Source organism: Hemiscyllium ocellatum, chromosome 7 (assembly GCF_020745735.1).
Source record: "Hemiscyllium ocellatum isolate sHemOce1 chromosome 7, sHemOce1.pat.X.cur, whole genome shotgun sequence".
Classification (NCBI taxonomy): domain Eukaryota; kingdom Metazoa; phylum Chordata; class Chondrichthyes; order Orectolobiformes; family Hemiscylliidae; genus Hemiscyllium; species Hemiscyllium ocellatum.
The window spans coordinates 111,102,840-111,115,559 of record NC_083407.1 but is presented as its reverse complement, the minus strand read 5'-3'; the positions used below and the strand labels follow the sequence as shown (position 1 = coordinate 111,115,559).

General features: G+C 45.7%; 1 protein-coding gene across 1 annotated transcript in view; it reads right to left on the bottom strand.

The window, feature by feature from the left end:
* The window catches only part of LOC132817270 (receptor tyrosine-protein kinase erbB-4-like), a 956,628-nt gene that overhangs the window by 252,848 nt on the left and 691,060 nt on the right, over window positions 1-12,720 (bottom strand). Inside the window, exons 14-15 of the mRNA XM_060827652.1 lie at window positions 10,778-10,871; window positions 3,495-3,649 (exon numbers count right to left, since the gene is read on the bottom strand). Coding sequence (XP_060683635.1) covers window positions 3,495-3,649; window positions 10,778-10,871 — 249 coding nt within the window. The remainder of the gene's footprint in view (window positions 1-3,494; window positions 3,650-10,777; window positions 10,872-12,720) is intronic.

The window sequence follows — 12,720 nt, the reverse complement described above, 5'->3', positions numbered from 1 at the left end:
GGCAGCAGTGCTAACCACTGTGCCACCCACTGTAGGCAGCAATATGGAGCAATCAGAGCAGCCATGATCTTATGGAATGTGGGAAAAGGCTCAAAGGGGCTAAATGGCCTACTCCAGCGACAAAAGGAGAAATCGCTGAAAAAGCTCAGCAGGTCTGGCAGCATCTATGGGCAGAAATCAGAGTTAATATTTTGGCTTGGGTGACTCTTCCTCAGAACCAGCCCCTGATGTGTACACGAGGATGCGGAACAGTTGATGGCGACGGGAAGGCCACTCTGAGGTTGGAGGGGAAGCTTCGGACAGAGGAAAATGGACTCTGAGGAGGGAGGGAGGAGCTGGCAAAGATAGGGAAGATATTTCTGAGGTAACCTTCACGCTTGCAGCCTCAGGATGGTGGACGTGGGGCAAATTTGCAACTCATAGCAGAAACCACAAAAGCTAACTCCATTCTCTGACAGGACGAGCTCACTTTGCACTGAAGTAATACCTGATGATGGCATTACGAGTATCCAGTAGCAGGACAACAGCTACTCTAATCTCACCAGCGCTTCAGAGAAAGTCCTCAGAAAGCCTCTCTCTCCCTGGGCCTGCTCTCCCTGGGTTTGCACAGGCTCCTCACCCTCTCTGCCTGCATAGACCCTCTCCACCTGGGTCTGTATAAACCCCTCTCTGCTCCTGGGCATGCATGGACTCTTCTCCCTCCAGGCCTCCATAAACCCTTCTTTCCCAGAGCCTGAACAGATTCCCCCCCCACCCCTCACCGGACCAGCACAGTGCCCCCTCTTATACTAGGCCTACAGGATCTCCCCTCTCTCCCATCAGGTCTACAGGGTCTCCCCTCTCTATTACCGGGGCTGCCCAGTGCTCCCTCTCCCTCATCGGGCCTGCACAGTCCCCTTCTCTCCTGCTGGGCCTACATAGTCCCCCCTCTCTCTCTCTCACTGGGCCTGCACAGTCCTCCCTCTCTCTCCCAATGGACCTATACAGTCCGCCTCTCTCTCCCTTGCTGGGCTGCACAGTCCCCTTCTCTCTCTCTCTCTCCTTTGCTGGGCTGCACAGTCCGCTCTTTCTCTCTCCTTTGCTGGGCTGCACAGTCCCCCTCTCTCTCCCTTGCTGGGCTGCACAGTCCCCCTCTCTCTCCCTTGCTGGGCTGCACAGTCCCCCTCTCTCCCCCTTGCTGGGCTGCACAGTCCCTTTCTCTCTCCCTTGCTGGGCTGCACAGTCCCTCTCTCTCTCCCTTGCTGGGCTGCACAGTCCCTCTCTCTCTCCCTTGCTGGGCTGCACAGTCCCTCTCTCTCTCCCTTGCTGGGCTGCACAGTCCCTCTCTCTCTCCCTTGCTGGGCTGCACAGTCCCTCTCTCTCTCCCTTGCTGGGCTGCACAGTCCTCCTCTCTCTCCCTTGCTGGGCTGCACAGTCCCTCTCTCTCTCCCTTGCTGGGCTGCACAGTCCCTCTCTCTCTCCCTTGCTGGGCTGCACAGTCCCCCTCTCTCTCTCCCTTGTTGGGCTAGACAGTCCCCCTCTCTCTGTCCCTTGCTGGGCTGCACAGTCCCTTTCTCTCTCCCTCGCTGAGCTGCATAGTCCCCCCCCTCTCTCTCTCCCTTGCTGGGCTGCACAGTCCCTTTCTCTCTCCCTCGCTGGGCTGCACAGTCCCCCTCTCTCTCTCCCCCTTGCTGGGCTGCACACTCCCCTCTCTCTCTCCCTTGCTGGGCTGCACAGTCCTCCTGCTCTCCCATGGGCATGCACGGACGATTCTGTCCTTTGGCCTGTATGACCACTCATTCCCTGGGCCTGCACAGACCCCTCTCACTCATTCACTGAAGGGGAGACCTGTAAACCGAGTAGCAGATCATGAACGTTTAACATTTTCCTCCCACTTACGTTCTGTTCTATACAGCACATCAATTACAAAGGCTGCATCTGCTGTGCACGACAGTTGGGGTAATCACTGAGAGATCAAAGTTCATTATCAAAAGTACCATGCACTGTTTGGGCTACAACCATGACTCTTTCAATTTTTTTTTTCTGTTCAGATGTGCTCATTTTCTCTCTCTGCTGTTAGTCAGAGCAGCTTCCTGGACTTTACCTGAGGTGTTCATCCTTCTTGGAGAGTTGGTTATTTCACCACATGAGACGGTGTCACCCAATCTCTGCCTGATCTGGCATTCGCCTACCCGGTTTCACCAGGCAGCAGTTTGAGCTTGTTATTTTTCCCCCATACCCTGTTCCAGAAGGTGCTGATGCCAATTTGAGAGTGTGAGTAACAGGAACTGAGTGCAGTCATCCCAGCATCTAAAGCTAGACCTATTAATCTATCCCGGTTTCAAATTTTGTGTTTTGATTTATCCTTTAGGTACACTGCAGATTGTGAAGGAGCTGTTTCCACCCCACCGACTTCCAATTTCTGGGAACACCTTTCAGTGTGCTCCTCTCTGTCCTCTCCTATAGTTCCTGAGAACAGTTGCTTTCCCTGGATTTACCCCGATTCCCTTTGAAAGGTGACTATTTAAGCTGCTTCCACAGCCCTTTCCTGCAGCACATCCCAGATGAGAACGGCTCGCTGTATACTGTGCACTCTTCTCCCTCTCTGGAGTGCAAGAGAAGGGAATGTTGGAATGAGACAGTGCAAAAAAAGATCAAAATTTCAGACACACTTTATCAGTAAAAACATATTCACCGGAGCTGAAAACTGGATAGTCCAAACACCAGAACTATACTGCATGGCAACAGCTTCATTTAAATTTCTGTCATAACCAAAGGTGATATTTTACTTCCACTATCATTTAATAAAACAAAAATAGTTTATTGGTCCCAACCTTGGTTTACAACAGTGAGAGAATGCATCAATCTGTTTTGATCCCACTGACATGATGACATTATCCGTCATTTCCCTTGTGCCTCTGTTGTAATTAGATTCACCAGGAGAATGGACTAGTTCTTGATACTTGACATTAACCGTGAAGTTAAGCAACACATTTAATCATTTATTGATTTAATTTTACCCATAGAGGACGGGGCAGATGCTCTAGGATCCTAACTCAATACTGAAGCTTCACATGTCATTTCTGGCTTCAAAGGAAACAAAAACAAAAACAGAGTGGAATTTCCCAATGTAGAAAAGGCCATTTTGAATGTCCTGCGATTAATTCATCAGGACGCAAACATCTCAATTGCGGCTGTCAAAAGGAGCGGGAATTAGCCCACCCACTGAAACAGAATTTCCCAATGGCAGGAAAGTAGGAAAGTTCTGAATTTACAAGCAGGGAATTCAGCCAAAGAGACGTGTCGATACTCACACTCCTCCTCCATCTAACCTCATCAGTACATTTCGTCCTCCTCCAGGTCTCTGCCCAGCGTGTCCTGGGAAATCATGAAGCCATACAAATCTCATCTGCCAATTTCCTCCCCCAGTACGTACTCTGCTTTCCACGCATGGTCCAGCACAGCTGTGAGAATCACAAGGGGTGGTGACAGTTCTGTATCCCTGTGACACTTACCCCTGGGTGCAGTTGGCATGGCAAGGGTGGCACTCGTGGTTGGAGTCAGCATACTTGAAGATGAAGCCCCTGGCGCCGTGAAGTCCATCGGGACACTTCTCCACACAGTTGGGCCCGTCCTTGAAGTGGGAGCACTTGGTGCAATGGTCAGGGCCCTGGCAAGCCACAAGCAAACAAACAGCTTACATCTATGCATTTTGGAAAAGCAAATCCTAGCAGGCCTTATACACTTAATGGTAAGGTCCTGGGGAGTGTTGCTGAACAAAGAGACCTTGGAGTGCAGGTTCACAGCTCCTTCAAAGTGGAGTCGCAGGTGGATAGGATAGTGAAGAAGGTATTTGGTATGCTTTTCTTTATTGGTCAGAGTATTGAGTACAGGAGTTGGGGAGGTCATGTTGCAGCTGTACAGGACATTAGTTAGGCTACTGTTGGAATATTGTGTGCAGTTCTGTTCTCCTTCCTATTGGAAGGATGTTGTGGAACTTGCAAGGGTTCGGAAAAGATTCACAAGGATGTTGCCAGGGTTGGAGGATTTGAGCTATAGGGAGAGGCTGAACAGGCTGGGGCTGTTTTGCCTGGAGCATAGGAAGCTGAGGGGTGACCTTATAGAAGTTTATAACATCATGAGGGGCATGGATAGGAAAAATAGACAACATCTATTCCTTGGGGTGGGGGAGTCCAGAACAAGAGGGCATAGGTTTCGGGTGAGAGGGGAAAGATTTAAAAGGGACCTAAGGGGCAACTTTTTCATGTAGGGTGTGGTGCGAGTATAGATTGAGCTGCCAGAGGAAGTGGTGAAGGTTGGTAGAATTAAAACATTTAAAAGGCATCTGGATGGGTATATGAATAGGAAGGGTTTAGAGAGATATGGGCCAAGTGCTGGCAAATGGGACTAGATTAGGTTAGGATATCTGGTCAGCATGGACGAGTTGGACCGAAGGGTCTGCTTCTGTGCTCTACATCTCTATGACTCTACGTCTTGCCTGAACCGACCATAAATGAATGATGGCAATGAGCACTACTTGTAAAAGTGAGCAAACTGCCAGGGGATGGTTTACGCATGTTCCCTGCATTTTATCACTATCCTCAAGGACAGAAAGAGCCCTTGCCTTGAGCTATAAAGCTAGCAAATGGTTAGAAGACCGATTACAAAAATTGTTTTGACATGTGGTACATGTACAAAATACCTATTTAATTTCATACTTTTTCCTCTTGAATCCGGGCACTTCCACACCAGCAAGAGGACTGCTTGAAAGCATTGGGAACTGAGTTTCTGCTCCAATTGGGCATACACTTGTAGAGTTTTAATCACTATCACATCCCATCTCTAATTGCTCAACCCAGTCAATCAGTCATTCCTTGTGATCGCTCGCCCAGTGAGTTGTCAATAATATATGTTTGATTGTATTTAATTCCCCCTGGGGATTTTTCTCCCGGGTGTCACTGCAGCAATATCCTGGAGATTAACCTTGATATCTGGGAGAATCCAGGGTACTCCCGTGGACTTGATTACCCAAAGCAGGGATGGAACCGGGAGGGAGCAGGACTCTTCTCGTGTTTATTTTTTCCTTTCGGAATCTACCGACGGTGGGAGAATGTAAAAAGAAAGAACCACAAGCACCAATCAAATCTTTTGATTTTAGCTCCAAAAGGAAGTTGAGCTCAGCTTTGCACAGTGCAATGTGGCTCTGTGTGTGTGTGTGTGTGTCTCTCTCTCTCTCTTGAGCCAGAGTCAGACTGTTGTGGGTTCAAGTCGCACCCCAGAGGCCCAAGAATGCAATCCAGATTGACACTCCAGTGCAGCAGGGTCTACTGCCCTGTCAGAGGCACCATCTCTTGGTTGCAACGTTAAATGTTGACACAGTTTGCCCTCTCAGTTGGATGTAAAAGGTCTCGGGGCAATATTCTTAAGATGAACACAGCCCTTCTTAATGATGCCCTGCCTAAAATATATCCCATAACCAGCCTTGTTCAGTTCTGGGCCAGCCTGCCTTGAATGTGGGTTATTTGGCTGTTTGACATTACCCACTACCTATAGATTCTGTAAAATGCCATGAGATAGCTTGAGGTGGCTGATGTAGCTATATAAATGCAAAATATTGCTGCAATTAGCTTCAGTGGTCTGTGGCAGGTGCAGGGGGCGGAAATGAGTGACAGTACCCATTCCTGGTCGTCATCAACCGTGCCCTCGATACAGAGGTGACTTTGATGAGCACTCAGTGAGAACAGAAGGGGGGACACATCATGATGCACGTTCCGTGACAAATCGTTCTCAACACCAAACTATAAAAAAAAGTAATCAGCAATTCAGTGAACCACATGCCAGCAAGAGATAATGCCTTCTGAACTTGAGCAAACCGAAAGGTTTCGCCTTTTTTGAAACGAAAGAGAGAGCCACCATCAAAGTGACAACAGTCCCACTGAAAATTTAACTGATGCAGTTGGGGGGGTGGGGGGGGGGGTAGCCTTATTTTGTGAAGATTTCATGAAATGCTGGAATGTCATTGAGTGGACGTTACTGCTGGATCCAGGACAAGCTGGACATGGAAAAAAAAAATGCACCATGAGGTACTCTAGGTGTGCCCCATCCCTTCCCATTCAGTGAAGGGAAATTTTGCAGAATTCATGTGTGTAGTCTCAGATTTATGGAGGTTCCTGGCAGCATTGGACCTCAGAATCACTCCCAATCATTGGCCGACAGCACTCTTATAGAGAAACCCCACCCCAGGCCTTGTATTGCAACACCAGTTCTATGGGAAGTACGAAGCAGTGCTTGGTGCATTCCTACTTAATGAATATAACAGATAAACAACAATTTGCATTTACATAGCACCTTCCAATTTGGTCAAACATCCCAAGGTGCTTTACAGGATGGGAGTAAAAACACTTACTACTGAAGGGTTTAGACACAAACTCTTAGGGAACTCAAATAATACCTTTCAGCCGATTAAAACATTTGTGAATTGTGCTGACTGTAGGACATTGCAGTTTAATGAAGCATATCACTTGATATTCCTTTTTGACCAGTTACTATCTGAAATGTTAACCACAATAGCCTCTTCTCCAGTTGATGTGTTAATTCAAGACAATCTTCCCTCTCCGCTATCCTCAGGGCATATCAAACATTATTTACCCCATCAGAATTACATGAGAACATCTTTATTGTATCAGGAGCCAACTTTAATGATAATAATCGGGTCTCAATGTCAAACATTTTATAATGAATGTGATCGCATTACGACAACGTTTACTGCAGTGCAAAAACATCATGATATTTTAGTCTTGGGAAGTGCTATTTTGACCTTGTTGGCTGAGAGAAATGGAATCAATAGCCAAGCAGAGGTTTCACCCCAGTGACATTGGCATTAAGCAGTTAAACCCTCAGGGGGAAAGGTGATGAACAAATGAACATGCTGTAAATTGGGTAATTTTCTCCAGGATTGAAATCGTTGAAAAATTTCCACAGCTTCCACTCAAGCGGTGACAGAAAGCGAAGGCATGGAATCACAAAGTTGCAATCCCTGCGTAAATGACCCAAAGCCAGTGGGTAAAATGATCCTCTGCTTGGTGAGAGCAAACTACTCCTAATGTCTCTTTCAACGGAGCTTCGATTTTATTAGATGGGACGGCTGTGGTCAGAGTACATTGAGAGGTCCAAAATGTCCTTCCTCACTTATCTCTTATTTCAAACTTAGAATTACTCTCCTGATCAATTTTAGTTGCTCTGCACACCCTGAAACACAACTGCCCACAGAGTCCCCTTTGTGTCCTTTGAAATTCATTACCTGCTATTATGTTTTGTCCCACTGAAAATTAATGGGAAGCTATTAACCCACAGCAAATTAATCTTGCAAAATTCTACTATTTTTAAATGACTTCTTCTTTTGTGCACTCTGTGTTCCTTCAATAGGCCAGCACTCCCAAACTATCACCAGAGGGACCAGGTAAAGTGAAGGACATCAATAAACATACACACAGCTAATGTGATTTACCCACATGTATGTGGGAGAGATCCAATCAAACATTAACAAGATTTAGATCTTGACTGTGTCCAATTAAAGCAAGGCCACCAGCTTATGAAGCATAAACCTGCTGTGCACGTTCAGCGGTGTGTCGGCCTCATTAATTTTTAGGGTGTATGGGTGAGAGCAACAGGTTCTCTGCTGCTCAGGATCTGTGAAAATAGCAGTCTCGAAAATTACAGCATGTAATATGCTAAAGGCAATGAAGGATACAATGCAAACCTCCATTAGTGCTGTACAGCATTGAAAAGAGACAAATAACAGCACTGTTTTCAGACTTTTAATCGTGTGTTTTTTTTAAAGTTTAATATACTGGAGTCAAAGGATAATCACTTTGCAATTTCTAATTGATTTGAACTTACCTTCCATTCTCAGTAATAGCATTCCATCGACCGATTCACATGTTCTGTGAATATTTGAATCTTTCAGGGCTGTACTTACTCAACTTATCCTTGTCTGACCCATTATCATTTATCAGGGAGCCTGTTTTACTTGCACTGATCATAGACAGTAGGAATTAGTTAATGGACAGTTATCTGTGTGAGGCAGGATACTTGCTTGGTGACTAGCCCATTGCTCTCATGTTCAATACATCTTACTTCATTAAATCTACAGAACATAACATTTATGGCTAGCAGTAGTCATATTAAAAGGCCTTCACTGCAAACACTTCCAATTGTACTGTGCAGATAAATTGGCTCTGCCAGAAAATATTGGTGGAAGTCACATGGCTGCTAAATGAAAATGATACGCTGTGGTGCTTATTAACATCAAGATCTTTTGCAAGAATTTGAGATAATTCTTCATTGAAATGACAAAATTCCATTTTCAGTGTGATTCATTCAGCTCAGACCCTGAGGTAGGTGTGAATGAATGTAAACTGGAATACTCAATGCTCTGTAGATACCGTACGGTGCGAGATTTGTTCCCTTTGGGACCTTGGAGAAACCAGGATTCTCAAAAGAGAAAGGAATCATTTTTAGGACACAGAATGTTTTGGCTCTGAAGACAGTAAAGGGATACGGGATGAGATTGACCCCTTCCAAAAGCGTGGTGATTTATGAGACAAGTCAGTAAAACAGCGTGGGCCAAGCCTATACTGGTGTCTGTCAAGGAAAGTCAAAAGGAGGTTGTAGGCTCAAGTTGATGAATAGTCAATTTAGGACAGGTGTATCAAAGTATTTCTTCAACTAAAGATCAGTTAACATTTTGAATGTAGGAACAAATTACTGCTGGAAGGTGTACTGAAAACAACAAATGCAGGAGATCACAGTGTGTCAGACAGTATCCATGGAGAGAGAGCAAGCTAATGTTTTGAATCTAGATGACTCTTCCCCAGAGCTGAAGTGTGGAGGGGGCAGCATTAATGCTACAGTTAGGGGATGGGTGGTTTGGCAGTGGTGGGGTTTAGAGCGCTGGTGGAGGGAAAGACGTTGATACTTCAGATTAAATTACTGGAATGTCCGAGTGGCAGGACAATAGTGTATCTAACAGCCAGACTGGAAAGGACAGACAGTCCCATGAGGGTTGGGGAGGGGGAGAGAGGACGTGGTAACAGAGAATGTAACAAATACAGCTAAAAGAAAGGGAAGGATTCCCTGCAGCACTGCAGCATGCCAAGGACAGATAAGTGGACATGTGAGCAGGATGGTGTGCTAAAATGACCAGCTGTAGCAAGGTCGGGGTCATGCTTGCACGCAGACTGGAGGTGTTCTGCAAAGCGCTCACCCAGTCTGCATTCGGTTTCCCCAATGTACAGTAGACCACATGGAGTGCAGCAAATATAATACATAAGATGGAGGAGGTACAGATGAAATGCTGCTTCACCTGGAAAGACCATTTAGGCCCTTGGATGGTGAGCATGGAGGAGGCAAAGGGGCCGGCGTTGAACCTTCTACAGTTACATGGGGAAGGGGAGGGGGCAGGGTGACGTTGGAGTTCATGGCATGGACTAGTGTGTCCTGAAGGGAACGATCCCTGTGAAATGCAGATGTGGTCGGGGCATTTGCTGGAGTTGTGTGAAATGGTGAAGTCTGAGCCTTTGAACACAGAGGCTGTTGGGATGAAAAGTGAGGACAAGGGAAACCTGATCACACTGTTACACATGATGGAAAGGGGTAAGGGCAGAAGCTCGGCTGATAGGTCAGACCCAGTTAATACTGAGTTAAACATCTTCAAACTATGAACCAACTCCCACTTCTTCCCTATCTTTTAGATTTACTTGTTACACTTTCTGTCACCATGTCCTCTCTCCCCTCCCCCCACCCTGATGGGACTGTCTGTCCTTTCCTTTCTGGCTGTTTGACACACCACTGTTCTGCCATTCTCACATTCCGATCACTTAATCTGAATTATCACCCCACCCCCACTACATCTCCCTCCCCAAATATAGCATAAATGCTTCCTCCTCCACACTTCTCTTCAGTTCTGATGAAATGTTAGCTTGCTGATTTACCATGGATGCTGTGTGACCTGTTTTCAGTCAAGTTTTGAATGGTTCATCTGGTAGCATAATGAAGGGGACATCCGAGGGTGTTACAACTCAGAGCCAACTGTTAAGGCAGAAATCTCGTCAGCTTTCAGGGATCGCTTAAGTAGGAGAAAGTGAGGACTGCAAATGCTGGAGATCAGAGTCGAAAAGTGCGGTGCTGGAAAAGCATAGCCGGTCAGGCAGCATCTGAGGGGCAGGAGAGTCAACATTTCGAGCATAAGCTCTTCATCTGGAAGGAGCTCCCTGATGAAGAGCTTATGCTTGAAACGCCAACTCTCCCGATCCTCGGATGCTGCGTGACCAGCTGTGCTTTTCCAGCACCGCACTTTTTGACTGAATAGCTTATATAGCTGGTGGAAGGAAAAGGAGTGAAAGGGCTAGGGGAATGGATGAACATTTAGGACGATGACTTCTGCTCATGGAAACAGAACATCAATGCTGATCTGTTGTAAGTAAGTCCACATCTACTCCTGTCCTATTTCAATTGCATTTATCTAATTAGGCTCTTCAGTGGGTAGTTGTCCACAATTAAGACCCACCACAGAGCTATATTGTTTGGAAAATAACCATAGCAACCACAGCAATACAGTTCATGTAAGTCAAAGGAATTGTTGAGACGTTGTTGCAGAATGTAGACTGAGAGCATTTACAATCATGGACACTGTCCACAAAGTGAGGAAAGGGAACTCCCTATACATTTTGCATTACATCCATTATATTTATATAGATAACCACCCACAGGTCATTGGGATGTGAAAGTGACTCCTTACCGTTCCATGACATGTTAACACATCTTCATCCATTTTCTCACACTGCTCATCACATTCCATGCAGACAGTGCCATTTGCGAATTCTCGAAAATCCCTGAATAAAATTTAAGCTCCTTGTTATAAGGTGAACTTTCGAAGGTTTTGCATGTCACATTTTTCTTCTAACAGCCTTTATGGTTTTTAACGTTAAAACATAAGCTGGATGGTCTTCAACCAGGAGCAACGTTTGCAACCAAAGAATTGAAATGCAAAAAATGTGCGTGAATATTAACGTCAGATCAACAGAATCACAGCAGAGTTTCAAACAGGCGAACGGCTTTTCAACATCACTTGGTGAAAATATACACTTTTCGATTTGGAATTACCTCACAGAAAAGCAGCTTAGGGAGGTGTTTACTAGCGGGCTGTCAGAGATGATGAACTGCGTTGGCAGTGTGACACTAGACAACTGGGGTTGTATCCTTTAGAGCAGCGAGATATTTGCGGAGAAACTCACTAAAAGTGTTTAAAATCACGTGAGATTTGAACAGAGTAAATAAGGGGGAAAAAAATGGTTTCTGGTACCAGGAGCATTGGTGGCCAGAGGACACAAGTTTACAGTCAAACACAAAATACTGTGGACACTGGAAAGCTGAAATAAGACCAAAAACAAACTGGAGAAGCTCAGCAGGTCAGGCAGTACCTAAAGAGAGAATCCAAGCTAATATTTCAGGTCAATGATATTTGATTTCTCTCGCCAGATGTTGCTCACCTACAGATTTAAAGGCAGTAGCAAAAGAGCTATGGGAGATGCGAGGACCATTTTGGGCAGCACAGTGACTCAATGGTTAGCACTGCTACTTCACAGCACGCATGGACCTGGACTCAATTCCATCCTCAAGTGACTGTCTGTGTAGAGTTTGCACATTCTTCCTGTAGGTTTCCTCCGGGTGCTCCGGTTTCTTCCCACAGTCCAAAGATGTGCAGGTTAGGTGGATTGGCCACGCTAAATTGCCCAGTGTCCAGCGATGTGCAGGCAAGTTAAGGTTACCACTGAAAATGGAGGGTTACAGGGATGGGGTGGGGTCTGGGTGGGTTGCTCTTCAGAGGGTCGGTGTGGATTCGATGGTCCGAACGGCTTCTACACTGTGGGGATTCCACGATTCATTTTCTTAACATGGTGAACTGTTATGATATGGAATGCACTAAGGTGGCGGAAGCATATTCAATAGGGAACTGGATAAATACTCAGAAAGGAAATGTTGCAGCACTGTGGGGAAAGACCACATCAATCAAAGTTATTGAGTCATTTCAAAGAGCAGCACAGCCACGATGGGCCGAGTGGTTTCCATTTGTGCTTTATGACTCCTTTAGAGCCTGGTCATAAATAGCCCACAGCGCATCGCAGAGATGTGGATAAAACATATCACAACCAGGGACATGAGGACTGGGAGCTAGAGCTGAAGGTTTAGGTGACAAGATGGCACTTGTAAAGGTGTGGGGAGAAGAGGAAGAGAAAAGTAAAGGCAAAGGGGTCCACCATTTTGAGAAACTGTGTCATTTTTACCTTTTGAAATAAAAACCTATGAGTTCTTCTTTTCATCTGGCAAGATTGGGCACAACGTTTCAAGGAATTCAGTTTCAAAACACAAAGAGAAAATTCATTGTCTTCTTAATGCTAACAAGTCACGGTTTAAAAACATAACTATTCATTAGTTGTGCTGTGTTCCCTCAGGTCCCAACTCAAGCCCTACATCATGTACTCAAGTCACTTATGAGAGAACAGCAGTCAACGGAGCTTACTTTGCCTTTACCTTGGTTTGCATCTTTGACACAATAATATTTCTCTAGAGGAGCGGTAATTTCAATGATTAAACATCATATTGAATCAAAAATTGATCAGCAAAATAGCACTGAGATCTCCAAACAGGAAATGGTATAGGTACAGGGAGCACACTTTCCAA